This window comes from Capra hircus, chromosome 15, assembly GCF_001704415.2.
Source record: "Capra hircus breed San Clemente chromosome 15, ASM170441v1, whole genome shotgun sequence".
Lineage (NCBI taxonomy): Eukaryota > Metazoa > Chordata > Mammalia > Artiodactyla > Bovidae > Capra > Capra hircus.
The window spans coordinates 41,844,108-41,867,607 of record NC_030822.1 but is presented as its reverse complement, the minus strand read 5'-3'; the positions used below and the strand labels follow the sequence as shown (position 1 = coordinate 41,867,607).

At 49.4% G+C, this 23,500-nt stretch overlaps 1 protein-coding gene and 1 long non-coding RNA gene across 15 annotated transcripts in view; one reads left to right on the top strand and one right to left on the bottom strand.

Annotated features, from left to right (window-relative positions):
* Nucleotides 1-23,500, bottom strand: part of LOC102172084 (protein-methionine sulfoxide oxidase MICAL2) — a 239,835-nt gene that overhangs the window by 96,477 nt on the left and 119,858 nt on the right. For 5 of the 14 annotated variants that reach the window (XM_018059551.1, XM_018059553.1, XM_018059552.1 and 2 more), the window contains exons 16-22: nt 16,087-16,155; nt 11,895-12,038; nt 10,292-10,414; nt 9,042-9,260; nt 8,611-8,712; nt 7,303-7,428; nt 2,712-2,774 (exon numbers count right to left, since the gene is read on the bottom strand). In XM_018059551.1, the coding sequence (XP_017915040.1) occupies nt 2,712-2,774; nt 7,303-7,428; nt 8,611-8,712; nt 9,042-9,260; nt 10,292-10,414; nt 11,895-12,038; nt 16,087-16,155 (846 nt within the window). The remainder of the gene's footprint in view (nt 1-2,711; nt 2,775-7,302; nt 7,429-8,610; nt 8,713-9,041; nt 9,261-10,291; nt 10,415-11,894; nt 12,039-16,086; nt 16,156-23,500) is intronic. The other 9 variants (XM_018059554.1, XM_018059564.1, XM_018059565.1 and 6 more) reach the window with 5 other exon arrangements.
* Nucleotides 22,298-23,091, top strand: LOC108637676. The gene is made up of 2 exons (XR_001919234.1): nt 22,298-22,366; nt 22,686-23,091. It is a non-coding gene; the product is annotated as an uncharacterized LOC108637676 (long non-coding RNA).

The following is a 23,500-nucleotide window of genomic DNA, read 5'->3' as shown; positions in this document are numbered from 1 at the left end:
GTTATTCTATCAGCACAAGGGATCCAGGGTGAAGATCAAGCCCTGTCCTTCCTTTCATTGTGGGCCCTGAGTCATAAAAGACTCCTTTCTCCCGGTTGCATCCACATGCCTACCCATGACAGCGGTTTTCCTAGGAATAATGAAATGAAGGCACTCTCAAGGAAAGCAACACTGGTGCTCCTATATGCCCTTCCCAACTGTATCATGGAAACCATGCCAGGAACACCAAGAACAAGAGGTAGCCAGGACTTCCTGGAAGGACACTAGGAGGCCAGGTGATGGAGAACTTGTCTCAGGGATGAGAGGAGGCCGCCCCAAAGACCAGAGTGAAGGAGGATGCTGCCCTGGAGTCTCAGGTTATCTCCCGTTTCCTGATGGTACGATGTCTTCCTGGCTCCAAGACAGTGCAGACCTGACCACCTGGACTCATGCTAACTCACTGCTCCTCAGATGGCCAGCGGTGAGTGACTTTTCGTTTTAAATCTCTAATCCATGGTGGCTTGATATTTCCGGATACAATGAAAATGAATTACTAGAAATACGATCACACACTTGGATGTGTGGCTATGTTGAACTGCTCTGCTGCTGCTGCTAAGTCACTTCAGTCGTGTTTGACTCTGTGTGACCCCATAGACAGCAGCCCACCAGGCTCCACCGTCCCTGGGATTCTCCAGGCAAGAACACTGGAGTGGGTTGCCATTTCCTTCTCCAATGCATGATAGTGAAAAGTGAAAGTGAAGTTGCTCAGTCGTGTCCGACTCTTCACGACCCTATGGACTGCAGCCTACCAGGCTCCTCCATCTGCGGGATTTTCCAGGCAAGAGTACTGGAGTGGGGTGCCATTGCCTTCTCCTACAAGTGTCTAATGCTTTCTCTTGCTGTGCTCCTTGGATCACAGACTAGTTCCTGCCAATGGAACACACTTTAAGTAGCACTGTTCTAGCCAATCTGGAAATGAATGGGTCCTGGGCATCCTGAGGAAGAAAAGAAACTCCACTCATGGAGAAACCTCCAGAAAACTCATTATGGTTTGACCTCAGAGTAAGGACCAGAAGCCAGAGGTTCTCAACAACGAAATTACTGCACTGAAAGGCAAAAGCATTTGCGCTCCTGGGGAGCTGGTCCAGAGAAAAGCTTACAATTTGGCTGGGAGTACTTTTTCCAAATCCAAATCTGGGCAGTCAGATGACCTAGTCAGAAACAAACATGTCACAGTCACTGGTTTTTAAAGAAATGGTCATTTTGGAAGGCCATGGGACTGCTTTTGCACCCTTTATGTATCTTTCAATATTTTTGTAATTTTTTAAGAACTGGGATATTTTTCACTAACAGGAACTGATCTGTGATCCAAGGAACACCGTAAGTGAAAGCATTAGACACTTATAGAGCAGTTCAACAGAGCCACACATCCAAGTGCGTGATCATATTTCTAGTAATTCATTTTCATTGTATCCAGAAGAATCAGGCCACCATGGATTAGAGATTTAAAAAGAAAAACCAAAATACTATATGGGGTATTTTTTCCTCTTAGAAATTCTACTTTTTCCAGCTAATTAATTAGAACAAGCTGGAATGGTTGGACAATTCAGGTGGGCCATCATCTAACTTCACATTAGGTTAATGTCACATACATCATTTCCTTTCTGTGAGCCTCAGCTTCCTCATCTGTAAAATGGGGAGACCACTGCCATCCTCACAGGGCTGTGAAAGGGTCATCAGAGAATCTGGGGTGCACCTCACAGGGTGCTGGGTTCCCAAGAATTGCCTGGCAGATGGTTAATGAGTCCAAAGCACTGCCACTGATGCAGCTTTAATTTTCCCTGTTCTGGAACTTTTCTCCCCATCTGGGTGGCCTTCACACAAAGGAACTTGCAGTTGCTGTGTTCCCTCCTCTGCACGAGTAAGAATAATACAGCCCACCCAGATGAATGCACTGGCTTCTCCCTCTTCTTGAGTTAACTGAGATTCAAACATGATGACATTAATGGTCGTCACAAGCACCATCACCAAGCATGTCCCTGTCTGGATTTTGGAACCCTTCTTACCCTGCTCCGAGCTGGGAGATGGGTCATCTCCACTCTGGTTTGCACTCCCTGATGTCATAACCCTGTCTTTCTCATCTCTACACTCCTGGCACACGATAGATGCTCTGAAGGAAGGAGGAAGCAGGCGCTTGGGTCTGTTTGTGTCCGGACAAATGGTAACATCCCCCATGGGCCTGGAACTCAGCCAGGAATACCAGGTGTCCAGGCTGTACTTCTCCACCTGACCTGCCGTGAGGATCAGGAAACCAACATGGGTCAGGCAGGGCTGGGGAATAGAGTTTCCAGGGCCTCGGAGCTGAGAGCTTGAGGGAAGGGGAGGTTTTGACATATAGGGCCAAGGGAAGTCTCCTGGGCAAATAGGAATATACTCCTCCCTGAGGAGTCCCTGGATGAGGAAAATCAGCCGACGGACTGGTGTGCCTGAGTCCTCAGCCATATGCTCAGGGCAAGGATTGAAACTGCCTTATTTGAGGGGCTCTGGAAATGATACCTTCAGAGCTGAGATGCAGGCAGGCCTTAGGGGCTGTGACCTCCCAGTGGGCGCCAATGTCCCCTGGTGCCAGGCGCTGAGCTGCACTGAACCCTCACAGCCTTGCGAGGTGGGTCTGATAATCCCCCTTCGCAGATGGGGCCACTGAGTGAACGTTCAGGGAGGCTCTAACTCACCTGAGGCCGCAATGTTCTTAAGTGGCCGGGGTGGAAATGGAAGCCTGAAGGCGACTTCTTTGCCTTTAGAAAGAGAGGAATCAACATGCATTTTAGGTAAGTGAGCTTTCTTCCAGAATTCTCCACTGGGGAAATAGTACAGTTATTGGATATTTGAGGGACTGGATATATGCTAGGTCTTTGCATTATTCCAATCACCCTCAGGAGTAGCTGCTGCCACCTCCATTCTGAAGATTAGGCAACTAAGGTGCTGAGAGGTCTACTAATTCATCCAAAGCCACAGTGAAAGTAAGCAAGTCATCTGTGAGCTGAACCCACGTGTGACTCCAAGCCTACATCCTGCTCACTACAGCACCTGCCTCCCTGCAAATTAAAATCCCCCAGGCTGGGATGTACACAGGTTACCTCCAAAGGATTGCCTAGCTCTATCCCCAGAACAGAGAGAACAATGAGGTTGGAGCCAGCGTTGAACTCTACCCTTGCTATCAGATGAAACACTGGCAGATTGCCCAGCTAGACTCACCCAGCTTCTAATATGCAAATCTCTAGAGTAAACCCTGCAAATCCAGTTTTAAAACAAACACCCCCTGGGGTTAGAGAAAGCTCCTTTTGCAATGCACATTGCTTTTCTGACTCAGGACTAAACTACAGCCCCCAACCCCCGGAGGCCCTCCCTCTGGCTCAGCTGTGTAAATACTCCGCTGCCATCTTGATCTTGCAAGAGCTCACCAGCCTTGGTAAGTGGCTAGCAGCCATGTTAAAGGCTAAACTGGCAGTGGCCTCCTGCATTGAAGAAAGAAGTTAACCAAGGGTTGATGGGGGCTAATGGTGCTACAGGAGGACCGTTTGATGGTATGAATGATCAGACTGGGCATGAGCCCGTAGCCCATAGTCTTAAAAAAATGACATAAAAGATAAGACCCTGATAAGAATTTGGTCCCTAAATGAGGGGACCTCAAGATTTCTTGTGACTGTTCAGGCCAAAAACTAGCTGCATCACACTGAAATTTAAGGCAATATGTCGGTCAGGCAAGCGTAGTCTGAAGGCAGAACCCTGGCTACATTTCTTGGACTCGGTGACCCAAGTTTGCATCCCTGTAACAAGTGTTCCTCGTGACAAGTTTGACTAGGTCTGTTTCTAAGAGGAGATGATTATCCCTGGATCCTCAGAATTGAGGTGTAGGGCTCTAGGGCAGGAACCGAAACACTCTGCCTGCCAGGAGGTTGCCAAGAACCAAGCATCAGTTTCCAAGAGCATTTTCCTTTCTCTGGCTCCCCTGAATTGAGGCAGTCTCTGGGCATCAGAGCAGCCCCAGAATCTGCTGGGGAGAAGCGTGAAGGCCCAGGCTCTCTCCAGGGCAGCAGCTCTCTCAGCTCCATCAGGATGGAAGGAAACTGTCACCAGGTTGTCACCTGCTTTAAGGGGCAGCAGAGTCTCCTCAGAGGAGGCCATCACTCTGCCAGATTCTGCACATTCAGAGCCTGGTGTGGAATCAATGCTGGGGTCCGGGCAAGGCAGGGAAGTTGCAGGTGAGGGCAGGGGAGTAGTGCAGCTGGCAAGATCCTTTCCAAGACTGCTGGAAGCTAGAAATTCACCACTCTGTGCTTAATTGCCTACAACGGCTTCATGGTGAGATGTGGAGAGGTCTGTGGGTATCAAGTCCAAGTCCACAGACAGGGTAATTGTCCCACGGCAACCTTTTCCTGAGAGCTCCCCAATCACTCCCAGCCACACAGTGACAGGCTCATCAGCCTGTAATTAGTAAGTCAAAAGCTACCAAAATTGTCCAATGACACCATCGTCTGATGGCCAAGACTAGCTAGGGAGATGGGATAAGAAATAATAGGGAGCAATTGTTCTACCCCAACCTGGGAGAAACAGAGAACAAAGCTGTAGAGGTGGGGGCCCGAGGAGCCCCTGAAGCCCACCCACCCCATTTGCAGCCCTCCTTGAGCCTGGGCTTGGGGCTCTCTGCACATAGCCTCTGGGCTGTTCCCTCTGACAAGGCCTCCTTTCACACACGGCTTCTGTGGTTCAGGAGAGAGAACACTGGCTAGAATCAGGAGCCTGGGAACTAGTCTCCTCCCTTTGCTTTGTTTTCTTTTTTTTTTTTTTTTTGCCTTTGTTTTCTTCTCTGAGGCTCTGTTCCTGCTTAGTTCTCTTTCCCAGGAAGAGTTCTCCCACCGTTATCCATTTAAGATTGCTACCCTTCCCCAGCGTGCCAAGTGTTTGCTACCTGCTCTAATTTTCCCATGGGAAAAACTGTCTTCTGATACATCATATAATTTACCTAGATATTATAGATTATTTATACCTCCCTCTACTAGGATGCAAGCCTCATCAGGGCAGGAATGTAACCCCTGATAACTGACGTGTATCCCAAGAGTGAAATGCCTGACACCAGCTTGTCATTCAATAAATATTTGTTGGATGAACGAATGCTCACTCATTGGCTTAATGAGTGATGTTGATTTAAAGCTGTTTGAAGAGCGCAGTGGAGAAGCAGCCAAGGGCCTCAGTGGAGTCAGATAATGAATGACGGGGTATTCTTGCGATAAGAAGTGTCTTTGCCAGACCCCAGTGGCCCTGCGTGTACCTGGGCAGGCTACCTCAGGCTGCCTCATGCCATCACCGAGAGAACTAATACCTACTGGAAACCAAGTCAGGGAACTTGGGAAGTGTGGTCACTTCTCTTGTTCCACCTCTGCTCCCAAATCTGAGAGGACAGTGACCAAGCCAGGCCTTCCCTAAGGACGAACGAAAGGGCAAGCTCAGGGCTAGCAGCAAAGGGTCTGGGCCAGACAGAAGCACAGTGGGGGCCCAGCTGGCAGCACCAGCCATTGCCTGCCTATGCCTAGGCGCCCTCGCCCCTGCCATCATCCTGGCCAGGGCACCAGTGACCTTTCCCATAGCAGGAAGTACCCGCCAGGGAAGGTTCTTCTCCCAAAGGCTACTCGGAAGCCTTGGGGATGACGATGACCAGTATGCCAGTCTCTAACCACAGAGGTCACTATCAGATGAGCCAAGAGGCACTCTCTTGTTGATGAGAAAATCATGACTCCTTAAGGTCAAGAGACTTAAGGTCAAACAACTGACCAAAGCTGACATGGAACAAGTCGCTGGGCATCTCAGCCATGGCTGTGTTCAGCAGAGCTGAAGATGAGAAGTGTTTCTGTTTCCCCACACCACCCCCAGCTTCCCCTCCAGGGAGGCTTCGCACCCACACTGGGGACCATGGAGTGGGTGGGGCTGCTAAGGCTCCTTGCTCCTTCCTTGGAGACCCTGCCTGCACTCTTCTCCCCACAGTAATGGGGGTCAGTGGGGGTGGGACTCCCAGGAGGCAGCTCCTAACGTCCCACTGATGCACCAGCCCAGGGAACAGCCCAGTGGATTTCTGGTTGGTGCTTCAGTCTAACAGAGTGGAAACAAATGAGCGGTAACTCTGCCATGGGCACACTCAGCACCACACATGGAGATGAGCCCTAGTGGGGCTAGACAGAACAGAGGAGTTCAGGGGAGCACAGTCCTCCAGAAAGAGGCTCCAACTCACTGTCATGAGTGATAGCTGAACAAGCGCACTTCACTCCATTTTCAGACTCACCCATTACAAGGGCTAAGCTCCTCCAGAGGCTGCCCCTCTCCCACTCCAGCCTGGTAGTGCTCTTGGCATATTAGGTAACAGGCAGACAAGCGAAAAACATGAAAGTGCTCTAGAACCCAAACTTAATAGCTTTATCTCCTCAACCACCATGGGCTCCCACCAGTTCCCCACCCTCTGCATCACTACCTGAGCCATTCTTCCAGAATTCAGAACAGATCCTGCAGTGGCTCTTTATAAGAAGATGGAATGAATCCCTTTAACACAAAGCGGACTGACTTTCACTTTTACTGTCCGCACTCCTATAAATACTTTTATCCTGAAATCAAGTTGTACCAGAATTGTCTTCCCATTCATGCACGTCCTATCTGCCTTCCTTACCACAAGCCAGATCCTTTTGAAAATACGCTTCCCCTACACCTCATTCTAGCAAAATCCCTCCATATAATCTTCAACACTTGGCTCCCATATTACCTCGTCTGTGAAGCCTTCCCAGGCTTCACCGTTCTGGGTTCCTAGAATCTTCCTTTTAAACCTCTCACATAATTCATCAATAGTATTGTCTGAGGTGCACCATGTGAGACTGTCTTGTTAGGTGAAAAATAGCCAAATATTGGCAATATCCTATGGTGTAATGTGATACATTTCTATGCTGATATTCTGTTTGTCATCTACACCGTATAAGAGAACTGTACCCCCGCCTCCTCATTTTCTCAGCATCTGGCATGATGGTTAGCATACAGTGGGTGCTCAGAAAGTGCTTGCTAGACAAGTAAGCACCATTTGATTAGGTTTTGTGTGCTGTCTGTTCTGTTTAGTTTCTTGCTCCAACACAAAGCCAAAACCAAACTCAGGACTGTTGTAAAGGACCTTATAAATTTTCATCCCAGCCAAGCCAAGCTTCAGATGGTTGTCTGAGCAGGCTGAGTGGAGCAGGAGAATATCTAAGAACATGCAAGGAGTAGGGGAAGACAATTGTTTGGGATAACTACCTTTCTGGCAGGAGAAACAGAGTCAACAGTTGATGGAGAGGAAGTAGCAGCTGAATCAGGAGATGGAAGGCAGGAGGGAGAAGACGGAGGATGAGTATGAGACAGGCTTTTAGAGAGGAGTTTATTCTGCACAGAATAGAAACAGAGGAAACTCTGATTATCCATAGGGAAATGCACAGTGGCACCTGCTTCAATGATACAGCCCCCTTGTCTACACATCCAAGGAGGGGAAAGGATATCCAGGCTCATGTTTCAGGACAAATATGTAACCTGTGTCTTTAACCTACTGAGCCCAGTAGGACTGTCTAGTTCCTGGTTACAATGCACTCTGTTACAGCTATTCTGGCTCCCTCATCACAAAATAGCTAGAGCAGAGCCATCCTGTTCCTGACACGAACATAGACACGAACTCCTGAAGGCCCCACTCTGGAGCCTGATATAAAGCAACAGCTTCAAATTTAGGAAAGGACAACCCCAGGAGGCTCCGGGGCACATGCCCCAGCAGGGACCTCTGCAGCCACACAGAACCCTGAAAATGAACGACAGGCAGAGCATCCTTCCCATATTGATGACTCTGCCAAGGAGCAGAGAACACAGGTCTGGAGGCCGGGTGAAAGCAGCAGAGGAGTGTTCTAGAGACCAGGCTTGCTGCGAGCACGGGAGAGCTTACACATGCGCACCACGGGTCCTCACCCTCCACTCTGTCACCTCCTTGCAATCACGTGCTCTTCTCTTCAGCGGGTTTCTAGATAAGTGCCTGGACTGGGCTGTGCTTCCTGTTCTAAGGCAGGGCCATTCTGTCTGCCCAGTGCTGCCTTTTGGGAAAGCAGAGCAGGTCACAGCATGTGCTTGACCTTGACATTCAGGGTCTTCCAGATCAGGGCTGTGGTGGTATTCCTCCACTGCACTGCCACACATCATGAGCAACTGGCTTGCTTTCACTTTAAAGGCACTGTGATGTGATTCCTGCAATGGACCAGCTTCCCCTCTTTGTGCTGGCCCCTAGGAAGCTCAGCCTACTCAGAGGCTAAGATCTTACAGTACACATGCTTCTATTTTCCTGTGACCTGAGCCCACGTTTCTGCCTTGGTTTTCCCTTTGTCATGATTTATCTACTTATTTTGAGTCTCCTCATTTGGAGCTTTTTTAGACGCCAGTCCAAAGCCTTTGGTGACTTGAAAAGTGAATAGCTTTACAGACTATCAAGCGTGGAGGAAGGAAGAAATGAAGCTCCAGAGACCGATTCATGTCATCTCCCCAGAGGTCCAACACCTGGGTTCCCAGGGGCTCTGAAAGCCCTGCATTTACCTGTGGGAAATCCCCATGTCCAAACATGGAGGCAAGGTGAGCCGCCTTCTCCTTAATATTCTTTTTGTGAAATTCCCTGTTGGCCAAGTTCTGAGCCCTTTTCTGTAGCCAAGGCGAGAAAGAAAAAAGAAAAAAGAGACAGTGACAGAGATGGTGAGGGTTCCTTCTGGGAGAGAGGCGGAGAGGCAGCCAGTTAGGCTTCTGTGCTCAGTACACACGGCAGGCAGGATGAGAGATGGGGAAGAGCAGTCAGAGGAGGAACCCACCCTGGGCAGGAGGAGTGGGGGGAAAGGAAGGCATCCCAGACACAGGCAGGACAGAGGCAGGGCAAAGACACGGGCAGGGCAGAAGCAGGGCATAGACACGGGCAGGGCAGAGGCAGGGCAAAGACACAGGCAGGGCAGAGGCAGGGCGAAGAGAGAGGCTTTCACCTGGAGAACCTTTTCCTCCACTTGCTGCAGCCGCCGCAGCACCCCAGAGAGGGCCAGCGCTCCCGGGCAGGTGGGAGGCAGGCTGGTGAGGTTTTCTGGCCCACCCAGCTGCAGGTCAGACTTGGCTCGGGCTCTCCAGGGCCTGGCTGGACACTCACCACCAGCAGACACTTGCTTTATCTCTCGGAGCACGTGTCCTGTCACAACCATGGAGGGGAACTGGGGGAGATGGAAAATCAAGCTTCCTTCCCGAGGAAGGCCCTCTCATGGACCCCTCCCACCACTCACTGAAGGCATCCCCACCAGGATCAGGGGCAAGGGCATGCCATGTGCCACCTTGAGTGAGAGTCCAAACTAACCTTGAGTGTTGACTTCTCACCACCTGCATCAGAACCACCTGACTTATAGCCTCCTTAACTATACCATCTGAGGTGTTATTGACAACACTCCAGACCACCCTGAGTCAGAACCTGTACTGTCCTGGTTCTCAAAGTCTGAGCTCAACCCCCAGAGAGTCAGGTTTAATTGGTTTGGGGGTGGGTACCAGAGATTGACATTTTTAAATAAAGCTCTCTAGATGATTCTTATACACAGGGACATAAAATCACTGCACTATATCCACACAGACCTCCTTTGACGTCCACCACCCGCACCCCAAGAGCAACACAAAATTCCTAATGCTGTCTAGTAGTTTTGAGTGCTGTGTCAATAATAGTGATTCTAATTCCAAACCCAGAGATGTTAACTGGAAAAAAGCCTCAGCCCATGGCTCCTGGCTATCTCCCTGCCCACTGGGCAAGTCCTTGGGGGACCTGGGGAGGTCTTCACCACATCCTAGTCTTACCCCTTCGTTGGCATGTGGCTAACTGGCCACCTGAGCCCATTCTATCATCTGCCACTTTTTCCCATCGATTTAGAAATCAGTCTCCTCAAGAGATCTGCAAATAAGCTGAGTATCCCAGGGGCACTACATAAAATACCCCATGTGGAGTGGTCTGTTTTTTCCTAAATAAATGAAGCACTGAGAGCATGGTAGCTGGTCAGCTGATATCGCCGACTGGCATGTATTTAAGATGGTGCATCCTTGGTTATCCTTACCTATAAGGGTGGTAACCTCAAGTTGTATCTGCCTTCCCAGAGAATCTACACTCAGCCCTACGCTGGGTGCAGAGAGAGCCATGGACCCCACCCCTCTGGATCAAAGTCCCCTCTGGCTTCACCAAGACAGCATCCACTGGAAGGAGCCCTACCTGCCTTTTCAGAGGTGGTGATGGGCTGGGTGTGGGCTCCTCCGGCTTGGGACCGCGAGAGTTAACAGGAGGGTCAGAGGAAGAGCGCAGTATAGGCTTACCTATCCCTGAGACACGGTGCTCCTGGGAGAAGGAAGGTGAGTCCGAAAAAAAGCAGCCACAGGAAATAGGAAGGAAAAGGCGAGTCAGACTGAGACACTTGGACGGAGGAGAGGAGAAGAGGCAGGGAGACAGAGTTTGCAGATGCTAAGCAAGCCCAGGGCTGAACGCCGGCGAGCTGTGCCCAGCTGGAAACACGAACCCCAGCTCTCTGTCCCTGTTAATAGCTAGTCGCATGGTCCCCTTCTCTAGACAATGTGTGTATCCCCAGGAGGCAATGCTTTTGGCTTGGACCAGGGCACTGAGCAGGCACTGCCAGAGCCCATGACAGGCCAGGGTGGCTGGTCCCAAAGTCCCTCCTGCCCATTAGACGACAGGGATGCTACAGTCCTTCTGAAGGAAGAGAGCCCTTATCAACACCTGGGGACCGCAAGGGGTCAAGCTTCCAGAAGGGCCAGCTGAGAAAACAATTCAGACAGTTACAAATCTCAGAAAACTCCTTATAATAAAACCTGGCTTCGTGGGGAAGTTCAGTATTTTCAGAAGGGACATGATCTACATCAAGACTAGAAAGATGTTTATGGTTGCCTCTGAACCAAATTAACCAAGAGTTAGTGCTTCTCCTGAGATGGGCCTAATTCTGTCATGTGACGGATATTCTGCGAAGCAAAACTGAACCCCTTGTCCCAAGCTTTTGCAATGTGGCAGTGGTGTCCCCAAGAAATTCAGGGGAGCAAATGAAACCATACAAGTGCACACTCCAAGTCGGAGTCTGACAGAAGAGAGCCGGGTCTGCAGCCTGACCCACAGCGTCTCATCGTCTTCAGCCTTACACAGACCCTGGTCAGACAAACAGCCCTGCCAGCCTGACCCAAGGGAACAAGGAGAGAGGAGCACCAGGGTACACTCAGGAGGTTGGTCTCCATTCCTGTAGGCCCACATGGAGCTAAGACCCGTGATTCAGTTTTTTCCCTGGTTTGGACAGGGTTTTCACCATGGACTTAGACCCTCAAACAGTCAGCATCTCTAAAGCTTTCTCCAGCTGCACTGTCTCAAAGATGACAGCAAACCCAGCCATGGTTGCAAAGCAAAACAAAATCAGGGAAAGGATTTTATCTCCAACGCAGAACAGGCATCAGCAAACTACAGTCCTCGGGCCAAATCCAGCCTGCTGCCTGTATTTGTAAATAAAGTTTTATTGGCACACCGCCACATGTATTTGTTCACATACTGTTCATGGCTGCCTTCACAGTGACTCAACTCTGCCATTACAGCAGAGCTGAGTCATTGCAAGAGAGATCACGTTGACCCTAAAGTCTAAAATACTTGCTATCCGGCCCCTTTTAGGAAAGTGTGACTCCAGATCAAGAAGAAGCTCAAGTCTCCTTTTGAGCCAGGACTGGCTGGCATACCTGAAATCCAGCACTTGCCTGACATTTGCTGGCTTCTCAGCAGATTCTGGTCACCAGGAAGGCAAGGTCAGTGGATGTTTGACAGGACTCACCTGCCTCAGGATTGAGGGGTTCCGTGAGCTCTCCTCGAACTTGGCCAGCAGCTGACTTGCCATGGACTTGACTTTGTTCTGATTTCCACCTTCCTTAATGCCCTCTTGATTGGAGCCCAAGCTGTGGCTGGAAAAGGCTGAAGGCTGCAAAGGCCAAATCAGAGCATTGGTTGTTGGATCCGGAACCCAGGCATCATGGGGTAGGCCTGGGGCCTCACAATAGGGATGGTTTCCTGAAGAAGGACACCCTCTATGGCCTGAGAAAGTGAGGCAGACAGAGCAGGCAACGCCCAATGGAGACGATGCTCAAAGGTGGGACATGGTTCCCTAAAGGTGGGCAGAGCCAGGCTTGGGAGCCAGACAGTTTTTGAATTCTGACTTCTCTAATGTTTCTTCATTTGTAAAATGGGAGCAGTAACCCACCCTCACGTAACTATTGCAAAAATAAAATAATGAAATGATGAACAGAACAGTTTGCAAACCCATCACGTGGCTGACAGGAGGTGAAGAGTAGTGGGGATGAAGGAAGCAAGAGGGGGTGTCAGTGGGGCAAGGCACGGGCGCTGAGTGTCCCCTCTCCTCTGCACCCCACGCCCAATGGCAACCAGTCCTGCCCTGCTGTTTCTTTTTTAAAAAAAGTTTAATTTTGAAATGATTTTAGACTGATAGAAAAGTTACAAAGACAGCACAATAACTCCTGCATAGCACAGACGCAGCTGCACTTTACATTAACGTATGGAATAATCATGGCACTGTTATCAAACCCAAGAAATTCCCACTGGCATGATACCGGTAACAGAACTATGGACTTGATTCAGATTGCACCAGTTTCCCATGGATGTCCTTTTAGGTTCCAGGATGCAATCCAGGATCCCACACTGCATTTAATCACCATGCCTTCTCCACCTCCTCCCATCTGTAACACTTTCTCCATCTTTCTCTGTCTTTCACGACCTTGACAGTTGTGAAGGACACAGGTCAGTTATTTTGTACAAAGTCTCTCCATCTGGGTAGGACTGATGGTTGCTCATGATTAGACCAGAGTTAGGGATTTTGAAGAAGGATGTCACAGAGGTGAGGGGTCCTTCTCATTGCTTTGTTTTGGGATACATGATATCAACATGACTTGAAATAGCAACCCACTCCAGTGTTCTTGCCTGGAGAATCCCAGGGACAGGGGAGCCTGGTCGGCTGCCATCTATGGGGTTGCACAGAGTCGGACACGACTGAAGTGACTTAGCAGTTAGCAGTGTTACTGTTTAGAGGCTGACCTTGACTACTTGGTTATGCTGCTTTACAAAATGGAATTCCATGTAAGATTTTCTTAGCTCATCTGCTAAAAATAAAACATTGAAACTGATTGCTGTCCAGTAAATGTCTGTTCCCTGGTACCATAGATCTGCTCCCATCAGCCTCAGAAATACGAATGGCATTGCCATGTCAAGAGGGCAGTCAGTTTTCCCAAGGAAACAATGCATCTCCCTTACAGGAACAGATGTTCTCAAAACAAAGATATGTTCACTTAGAAGAAATTCATGAAAAGAGATAAGCTATAGTCAATTGTTTTTGTTTTTTTTTTTAAGATTCCCTAAGTGTAGCAGCCCCATGGGAAACCTGGTATGCACAGCCACTCTGAAGAGCTGGACAAACACAAATCAAAGAGTCACTCCCCACTTCAAAGCGGGAACTGCAACTCTGCATAGCAATACAGTCTTGAGTGTGAATAGGGCAAGTTTACTAGGCTGGTCACTGTTTGTGCAGCCCAAAGTAGGCCAGGACAGTGGGTCATGCAGACTGGCCCTTTGCAGACATTCACGTGCTCATGAATCACTTCAAAACCAGATTTGGATTCAGTGGGTCTGGCGGGGGCGGGGGGGAGGGGGCCCTGAGAGTCTGTATTTTTAACCAGCTTTCAGGTAATACTGGTGCCCTGGTTCTTGGCTCACACTTCGAGTAGTAAGAATTTAGAGGAAATTATTGCTTGGTTAAATCTCACTTAAGCAAACAGCTGGCCAAGAAAACAGAGCCATTTCAGAAGAGGCAGGTGCGACCAGATTTCTTCCCACACTGACTCCTGTGCTGCCAGCGACAGAAACAGTACAAACACCCCCTCAAATAAGGCACAGATGAAAGGCCTGAGAAGACTCCCCTCCGGGACAAAGTGTATCCGAGGGAAGCTTCTTGGGAGGAGGCGGGAGCAAATCACAGGCGCTTAGAGCTGAGGCAGTGCCCCGGAACAAGAGAATGGGATATTTCTCAGCCGTCTTCCTGTTCACTGGCTTCCCAAGGGGAACAGCTCTCAATCATATAAGTAACAGAAGTTTTTTCCTAAGTTCTATAAATGAAGTATGAATGTATCCTACAAATTATCCTTTGTGCCTTTTAGTCATTGTTTTGGTATCAGCCAGTAGGTTAGCTAAAGCTGGTATTCTTACAATTCAGAGACAGCAACTAGCCTGCTTTTGTGGGATTAGAATGGCTTTTTGGAATGAGGTGTAGGGCTTCCCTGATAGCTCGGTTGGTAAAAAATCTGCCTGCAATGCAGGAGACCCTGGTTCAATTCCTAGGTCGGGAAGATCCGCTGAAGAAGGGATAGGCTACCCACTCCAGTATCCTTGGGCTTCACTTGTGGTTCAGCTGGTAAAGATCCACCTGCAATGCGGGAGACTTGACTTTGATCCCTGGGTTGGGAAGATCCCCTGGAGAAGGGAAAGGCTACCCACTCCAGTATTCTGGCCTGGAGAATTTCATGGACTGTATAGTCCATGGGGTCGCAAAGAGTTGGACATGACTGAACGACTTTCACTTTCTTTCACTTGGAATGAAGTATATATCTCAGGTCTCTTTAAAGAGCTGCCTGGGGAAGCAAGAACCGGTAAACTTTTTCTTCTGATCAATTTTTCAGTAGCAGGAGAGAGAACATGCTCAGCTTTGACAAGTGAGAGTGAAGTCGCTCAGTCGTGTCCAGCTCTTTGCGACCTAGTGAACTGTAGCCTACCAGGCTCCTCAGTCCATGGAATTTTCCAGGCAAGAGTACTGGAGTGGGTTGCCATTTCCTTCTCCAGGGGATCTTCCCAACCCAGAGATTGAACCCGAGTCTTCTGCACTACAGGCAGATGCTTTACCGTCTGACAAAGTAAAGGCTACTTTGGCTTTGACAAAGCAGCCTGTAACTTTCTTCTTTCACCAGAAGGTGGCACTTGTGGGTCCTGGGACATTCGCCTAAAAGACTAATGGTACAGAAAACACAAAAAGTAGAAATGAGGACTGGGAGAACAGTGGGACTGCTGGTGCCTCTTTCCTACTTACTATTAAAAGTGATTATATCTTGATTAACCTAGGTGCCAGAGACCACGATTGGTACGGTGTGTGCATGCATACATGCTTGCTGCTAAGTCACTTCAGTCGTGTCCGACTCTGTGCGACCCCATAGACGGCAGCCAACCAGGCTCCCCTGTCCCTGGGATTCTCCAGGCAAGAACACTGGATGCTTACACATCCTCTTATTTAATCTTTAAGATTAAATTAAACCAAGGAAATGGCAACCCACTCCAGTCTTCTTGCCTGGAGAATCCTGTGGACAGAGGATCCTGGTGGGCTGCCGTCTATGGGGTCGCACAGAGTTGGGCACGACTGAAGTGACCTAGCATGCATGCATGCAATCGTGACTCTGGCACGTAGAGAATCTTGTCATCTGCAGACTGAGAATCTTACTTATTTTCCAACCTGGACTCCTTTTATCTCTTTTTCTTCTCTGATCGCCATGGCTAGGACTTCTAAAACTATGCTGAATAGTCATGGGAGAGTGGGCACATTTGCCTTGTCTTCTGATTTTAGAGGAAATGCTTTCAGTTTTCTACCACTGAGAATAACACTTGCTCTGGGTTTGTTGTGGCCTTTATTATGTTGAGGTATATTCCTCCTTTGCCTACTATTTAATCTTTGAAATTCTGCAAAATATCCTACATTTCAAATGCATCATCTGTGTTTTACAGACATGAGCCACACCCTGGGAGAGTGACATAGCTAGTGACCAGACCTGACTGTCTGCCCATCGAGCTAAGCTTGGAACCCAGCGGTTCATGAGAGGAAAGAAAGAAGGGCAGGGCGACTGCCTCGGTCAGACGCTGGGCTGTGGCCACTGGCTGTCAGGAAACAGGCATCTGTGTGAACCGACAGTGAGCACACGAACCTCGTCCAGGTTGTTGAAGCCCTTCCGCCTCCGCTTGTTCATGTCATTCTCTTCGGTTCGACTGTCCACCTGTGATGGCCAACAAAGCATGGTGAGCTCAGGGCTGGTCAAGGGCTGCGGTGCCAGCACTGGGGATGCAACCCTGCCTGCAACAGCTGCCAGCCCAGGAACTGAGGGGATGACATTACCCTGCACCGTGACAAACGCTCTCAGCTCTGTTCAGGCACAGCGGAGGGAGCCTCCCTCCGTCTCAGGAGCCAGGGGTTCTGTCCGAAGAGAGTGGGAATACAGATTCCCAAAGCATGCCAAAACATCCCAAAGTACAAAGAATCCCTGTGACATGGGCAGGGATTGTCTCCTTGTCAGTGACCTTGGACTCAGAGCCATCACAGCCAGGCCTGCTGATGCTGCCCTGAGGATATCACCTCCTGTGAAGAGGTGCCACTGGCTCCCCTCACAGGCACGGATTCTCAGGACTCAGATCAGCTGTCCAGGAATTTGATGGCAAATTACTTCTGCCATGCAGTCCCACTGCAGCTACTGGTAAATGATACTGTGTTAACTTCAAAGCAGCATCAGATATGGCATGAAAACTATGGTGACCGTATAGCTCAGTTTTCCCAGGACATTTTGATGTACTGTTTTTCCCCCCAGGCATAATCAGGAGTAATGCCCACATTTTTTTTGTAAGATTTTTTTTTTTTTTTTGTTATGGACCATTTAAAAAGTCTTTATTGAATTCATTACAATATTGCTTCTGTTCTATGTTTTGGTGTTTTGGCTGCGAGGCATATGGGATCTTGGCTCCCCAAGCAGGGATCAAACCTGGCCCCTCACACTAGAAGTCAAAGTCTTAACCACTGACCACCAGGGAAGTCCCTCATTCTCAAAAGTACCCTGGTTTAGACAACAGATTGCATGGCTGTCCTATTGATAACCCCTTACAGTTGACCCTCTGCTTCCCAGATCTGGACATTTAAATCCAGAGACCCCCTTCTACCTCAGCCCATTGCATGATGCCTGCAAGGGCCACCCAAGGGCACACCTGTGGTCTGGCTTTTCTACTTAAGGGAAGCAGTGGGACTGCACAAGTTGAGCTGATGCTATAAGCTGGGATGGGGCTGTAGGCTGGATTTAGTGCCTCCCCCTACCCCCAACCCTCTCCAGGACACTGGGGTTAGACCTCCAGCTGGGACCTTCCCCATATGGCCAGCCCACTGAGGACCATGGAGCCATCCCCACTGACGAGGCCTCCCTCCCCATGGGAGACTCCGACCCCCTCAGCGGGTCCCTCGCATGACAAAGTGTGAAGAGTGTGTTACCCATGGACTGTAGCCCGCCAGGCTTCTCTGTCCATGGGATTTCCCAGGCAAGAATACTGGAGTGGGTTGCCATTTCTTTCTCCAGGGGATCTTCCTGACCCACGGGTCAAACCCTTGTCTCTTACATCTCCTGCATTGGCAGGTGGATTCTTTATTGTTTGAGCCAGAGAAGGCCAGATTAAATCCCAGCCTCTGTTCACACTGGATGCAGCTGAAATGGCTGGCCTCTCTCTCCCTCAAACCCAGGCTGCAGCCCAATCCCCACCACACATCCTCACCTTGCCCCATCCCAGAGGACCCTTTCCCTCCCGGATGTTATAAATCAACAGGAATGATCAGAGCCCTCAGCACACAGTCTAGTCTGTACCCACTTGCTCTCACAGGCAAGCACCTGCTCCCCCTGCTCATACACTCCCCACCACCTCTGCCCCTCCTCCTATTCACCAGCAACTTTAAAAAATTTTAAAACAAGATCAACCGCAGTTTAGTCATTGATATTTGTTCAAGAATGTGACCCTTCCCTTGCTCAAGCAGCACAAAACAACAGATCAAAGGGCCTCACCTTCCCTTCAACATTTCCCTCAGCTTCTAACAAATCATTTTTCGGTGAATGGAAATAATTTCAACCCAAATGTTTGGGCAAACACCAAGAGAAACAGATGATCTTATTTATAGCATCAGGTTCCAGAGGCCTAGGCTGTTTAGGCGCCCGGCTCCAGAGCCTGTGAGTGCGCACTGGCCCCGAGACAAGCCTGTGAAAGTACAGGGTGTCCTCCCCACAAGAACACTTCAGGCATCATAGGGTTTTTCTGGTTTCCACCTTTAATGAGGACTTGCTCTTTCCTTCAAAGAGCAACATATCTTACTCTCTGGGTGTGATTGGTCCAACAATCAGAGCCTGCATTGATCCATACTCAGTACATTAGTGGCAAGTACACAAAAAACATTCCTGGGGGGAGTGTACCCAGCAGCAGGACCTAAGAAGACCCCGAATCTTTCGGGGGGAGAGAGGAAGCGGGTAGGGGCAACCTCAGTTTCTCTGATTCAGCCTGACCCACAGGACAATCAAATGCAGTCTATATGGAAAGGTTAGCCACACACAGACCCAAAGGGTCTCTGCTCTTCCATATGGATTTATCGTGAAAGCACTTATGCTCAACCAAGAGCCAAGTTAAAACACAAAGCTTGGGAAAACACCAACCTGGAATTTTATCCAATTTTTCTTATCTGTACATCTCTATCAAGGAGCCAAAAAAATGCCTCCATATCCCCCTCCTTGAACTCTATTTTGCACCATAGAGAACTGGGGTACAAGGAGGAAGAAGGTGGTTATTGTGCCAAGAGGCAGCATGAGATTAAACAAATAATTTGCTTCTGCTTCCTTTTCCCATAAATTTCTTCTGTCCTGTCACCCTAAGACACTTTCTTATCATGATTTCCCAATGATTTGAAGGAGTCTATATATCAAAAGACATTTACTAAACTACTTGGTGATCTCCATTTAAAAAAACCAGACATATATCTACCAAGCTCATCATTTATTTGATCAGCATAAATATTTTTGTTCCCATACTATCTGACTTAAGTTGATTTTAGCCCCAAACAAACCAACTTTATATTTAGTTAGCCGATGAGCCCTAACCCTGGAGAAATTCAGACCAAGGTCATAGGAAGAGAGACTGGCCATTGTAGGCAGTGGCCTGACTGAGAGTACAGTGGCCACCATGATATTTAGAAAGATGGCCAGTGATACTGGCAAGAGAGCTCCTCCCTCTGTGGCAGAGCAGAAAGGAGCCATGGGTTCAAGTTCTGACCTGAATTCCTTTCCAGCTAAGTGAGCTTAGGAAAATCACCGAACTTTTCTGACTTTAGTTTCCTCACCCCTAGGATCCTATACTGTCTCTGTCATAAATAAGCTATTGTAAGGATGAATACAATCGTGTGTATGTAGCACTGGGTAAGTATTAGACGTTTGAAGTCAGGTCAGTGTTACTCATGGAATTAGAAAATCTGAATTCTAGTCTGGCTTTGACATTTACCCACCTATATGGCATCACAATATAATCGCCCTAAGACCAAGTTTCCCCATCTCTAAAATTGGGATAAGAGTATGTCCCTTGACTTCCTCAAAGCTAACAAGAGCAAACGAGCTATCTACAGCTCTGCTGTGCGCACGTACGACACTGGATCTGTCACGGCTGCAGTACACACGCCAGTGGTCAACCCAGCTAGTTCTACCCTTTTCAGAAAATGAGCATCTTTGTTTAGTCAGTACTCCTAAAGGACAGGTTGGGGACCATCACGTACAGAACCCTTTCTATGTGCCAGAGAAGGAGATCAGATCTGCAGCTCACACTGGTTCAACACTGTCTTGACAGCAATGCAATGTTTGTTATTATGTCACATTTTCCACCCAAGCAAAGAAACTTAGAGAGGTTCAAACATGTGCTGAATCACCAGCAGACCAAAACATGTAGTTGTCAGCCTGGTTTAAAGTGCGTCTTCATTCTATAAGTCAGTGCAGAATGCCAGGCTATGGTAACACAGAGGACAGGAGTGGTTACTGTCCACAGAGAGCTGCAGACCACGGGTGCCCAGGGTGGTGTGGGGGTGTGCACGCTGCTCAAGGCCTACACTGGCCACGCAGGCAGCATCAGGACTCAGGGCTCTTGACTCCCTAAGCTGTCTTCAAGTCTGAACTGAGAAGTGTGAAAAACCTAGTGGGAGTTTTGGCTGCTGGGTGGGTGGTTCTGTGAGCACAGCTGGAGAAGGGGAGTGAGAGGAACGTAGGAAGTTGCACTGGAGGTCAGCTCCTTCTGGCAGGGACCTTGGCCCTCTTGTTCACTGCTGTGCCCCAGCAATGAGAACTTGGCATAAAGTGGGGACTTAGTAAATCTTGGTTGAATGAATGGGCGGATGGAGGAGGGACTTTCTTACATAATGGTCCCTGAATCTTTGGAAAGTGTCTGTGGAGGAGGGTCAAGGAGAAGGGTTAGAAGGGCCCCTCCCACCCCTGGCTCAGACCAGACCCTGATCTGAGTCATGCTTTGTGAACCCCACTCTAACCAGCGGTAGAGGAGGACCTGGGTCAGAATCAGCCAGCAGACCAGGATAAATCCTGGGGCCACTGACCTGGCTTCTAGGATGGGATTTCCAGGGACAAATGACAAGTTCTGTGTTGCTTTGTCCCTCAAGGAATGGGCTCAGAATGGGAAAAACAAAGACCAAACACTTTGACTATGTCTGTCGTATGTATTGTGATTGAAGAGGCCGTAAATCCAGGCATTACCTATGTGCGGTCAGATGAGAAAAGCACAGACAGGTAGTGTGTGCATGTGTATATACACACCCATGTGCACACACAGGATAGAGATCACATATGTGTGTTCAGATTTCACCTGTGAGTATGGTGACAAGTATGTGTACACACCCACATGCACACACAGGACAGACACCACATATGTGTGAGCACGGAGACAAGAGCTCTGGGTCTCCAGGAGCTGCCCCACACCACTGGGCTGCTAGATGCTGATCGGGGCAGAGGCAGACCTGCAGAAGTGGACCAAGGGCCTTTTAGGAGAAAGCAGAATCCGCTACGCTTCTCCTTCTCACCAGGTGTGGGCCATCCAGTCTTCAGAGACAACCAGCCCTGGGTGGTTACCACTCACCAGAGGTATAGCCCTCTTCACACTGGATGGGAAAGTCATTCTAAGTTCCTGGATGGATTAAAAGCCTTTGGTTTTGCCCAAAGTTGTTGTCTTTTGCTGGAATTTGGATATTATCAGGAAAACAAGATTAGGGAGGAAAGAAGAATTTAACACCAACATCAAAAACCAGGAGGGAGAGAGAGTGTTAGCCTGGCTCAGGAGAGAAACAAAGAGCCCACTTCAGATTAAGACGCCACATGTGAACAAACGTGGGCTGCTCAATCCCTGTATCAAGATGCTCCTCTGAAGTTAGCAAGGAGCAAGGACGGGCAGGGAGGGATGAGGGTGGGGGAGGGGAATACAGATGCACCTTTACATACAGATTGTGTGTTCAAGCGCTGGTGTAGAAAATCTCGCAAGAACAGCCTAGCCTGCATCTCCAGTCCATAAGGACACATGTACCAGGGCAGTGAAGACGGTGTGTTTAATTGCACTGACATCTTCTGGGTGTAACTGTGGGGGAGCCCCATGTGTAGGTACAGTATTCAGTCATCTGTGTAGACCTCCACTGTGTGTTCAGCGGCAACCTGGAGTGGACTCAGTACCCCTGGCTTGTGAGACATAAGACCAAAGAGCATTGCAAACAGATATCTCCAAGCCAAAAGAGGATGCAGACCTATGACACAAGATTAAAAGGGGAGAAGGTGCTTTGCATGTGGCCTGACCATTGCACTGGAGTTGAATGGCAGACAGTATACGCTGGGGTGTTTCAGTACCAGGGCAGAATGTGACTCAGTGGCCTTATAAACCCACCAACCCCCCTAGAGGAAGCATTCAATCAGTTTGAGGAGAAAGGGCGGGACAACAAATGCCCGCAGCAGGCACTTACTTCAATGACCTGACCTCCCTACCTATCTGAGGAGCAGGACAAACTTCAGATGTTAAATGGGGCCGTGGGAGGGAATCAGATGTGTGGATTTCAACTGCTCTCAGGATGCATGCACAGCCAAGGAGCACACCCTGGACATGGGCCAAAACCAGCCAGGGCTGGGCCAAGCAGAGCCCACGCATCCCCACTGCATTTGCGCCCAGAGCCAGGGCAAAGTGGAGCAAGGCTCCAGCAAGCCCTCGGAGAGCCTGGCTGACGGCCGACTTTTGACCATTCCCACCTCCTGAGCCAGAGCTGGCCAGGCTGTTTCAATTCGGTCACTCTGTAAACAGAGGTGTGGTGAGTGAAAGGTTGAAACATTCCTCTCCAGTTCCCAGTTGTGGGCTAAGTGGTGGGAGAAATCGGGTGAACAGAGAAGAGTGGTAAGTGTCTGGCTCAGAGAGCTTCCAGAGAGACTGCACTGGCTTGCCTGGGATGGAGTAGCCCAAAGTGGGGGTCCTCGGTCATCAGAGGAAAAGCGGCTGGGCTGGGCTGGGGCAAGCTGATGACTGGGCTCCAGAAAACATCTTTCACTCAGTGAGATGTTTGGTGGGTTATGGTGCCTCCCACAGAGCCTCTGAGTGGGGTGCCTCGGGGAGCAGAGGGGGACAGACCAGTGGGGTACAGCTGCTATGCTTACACCTGAGCTGACCCGCTCACCCTGCTTCCCCAGACCCCCAACTTGTCCCCTCCTACAAACAGGGCCTGCAACGGACTAAGTACCGGCTCCTGCAGTCAGCACAGCCACTGCTACATTCCAGGGAGCACAGCCCGCAGTGGAAAAAGTGACCACTGATCACACAGCCCAGGGAAAGAGAGGAGGCCACACGGCCCGAGCTCCACCCTGGGCAGAGGGGCCGGCAGGACAAGGCGTGACTGGCCAGCAGTTAAGAGCCTGTCGGCGATCCAGAGACACGGAGACGCGCGCAGAGGCCTGCAGTCCTTTGCTGAGTGAGGGTGGGGGAAGGTAAGCTCAGCACACACCCTTGCAGCCTAATGTCTCTGAGTCTCCATGTTTTATCTATAAAATGGGCATGTCAATCAAAGCAACTTGTATTATACCTTCCATGGATATGTAGCCATTCATATAAAATTATAATTTCTTGGACTCCCTGGTGGTACAGTGGAGAAGAGTCTGCCTACCAGTGTAGGAGACCCAGGTTCGACCCCTGGTCTGGGAAGATTCCACGTGCTACAGAGCAACTAAGCCTGTGCCCCGCAGCTACTGAGTCCTCACGGTCTAGAGGGCATGCTCCGTGACAAGAGGAGCCCGAGGGCCAAGACAAACAGCACCACAGCCCTGCTCTCCGCAGCTGGAGAAGGTCCACGGGCAGTGATGACGACGCAGCACAATGCAAATAAGACAAATACCTTTGAAAAACTGTAATTTCTCACTAGGCCTGCGGGTTTCCAAACTATGTACCAAGGCACCCCCAAGGGACCATAGTGAATTCACAGAGGAGCTGCAGGATACTTTAAATTTTCTAGGGAAGCATGGTGATGCTTGTCACATAGCT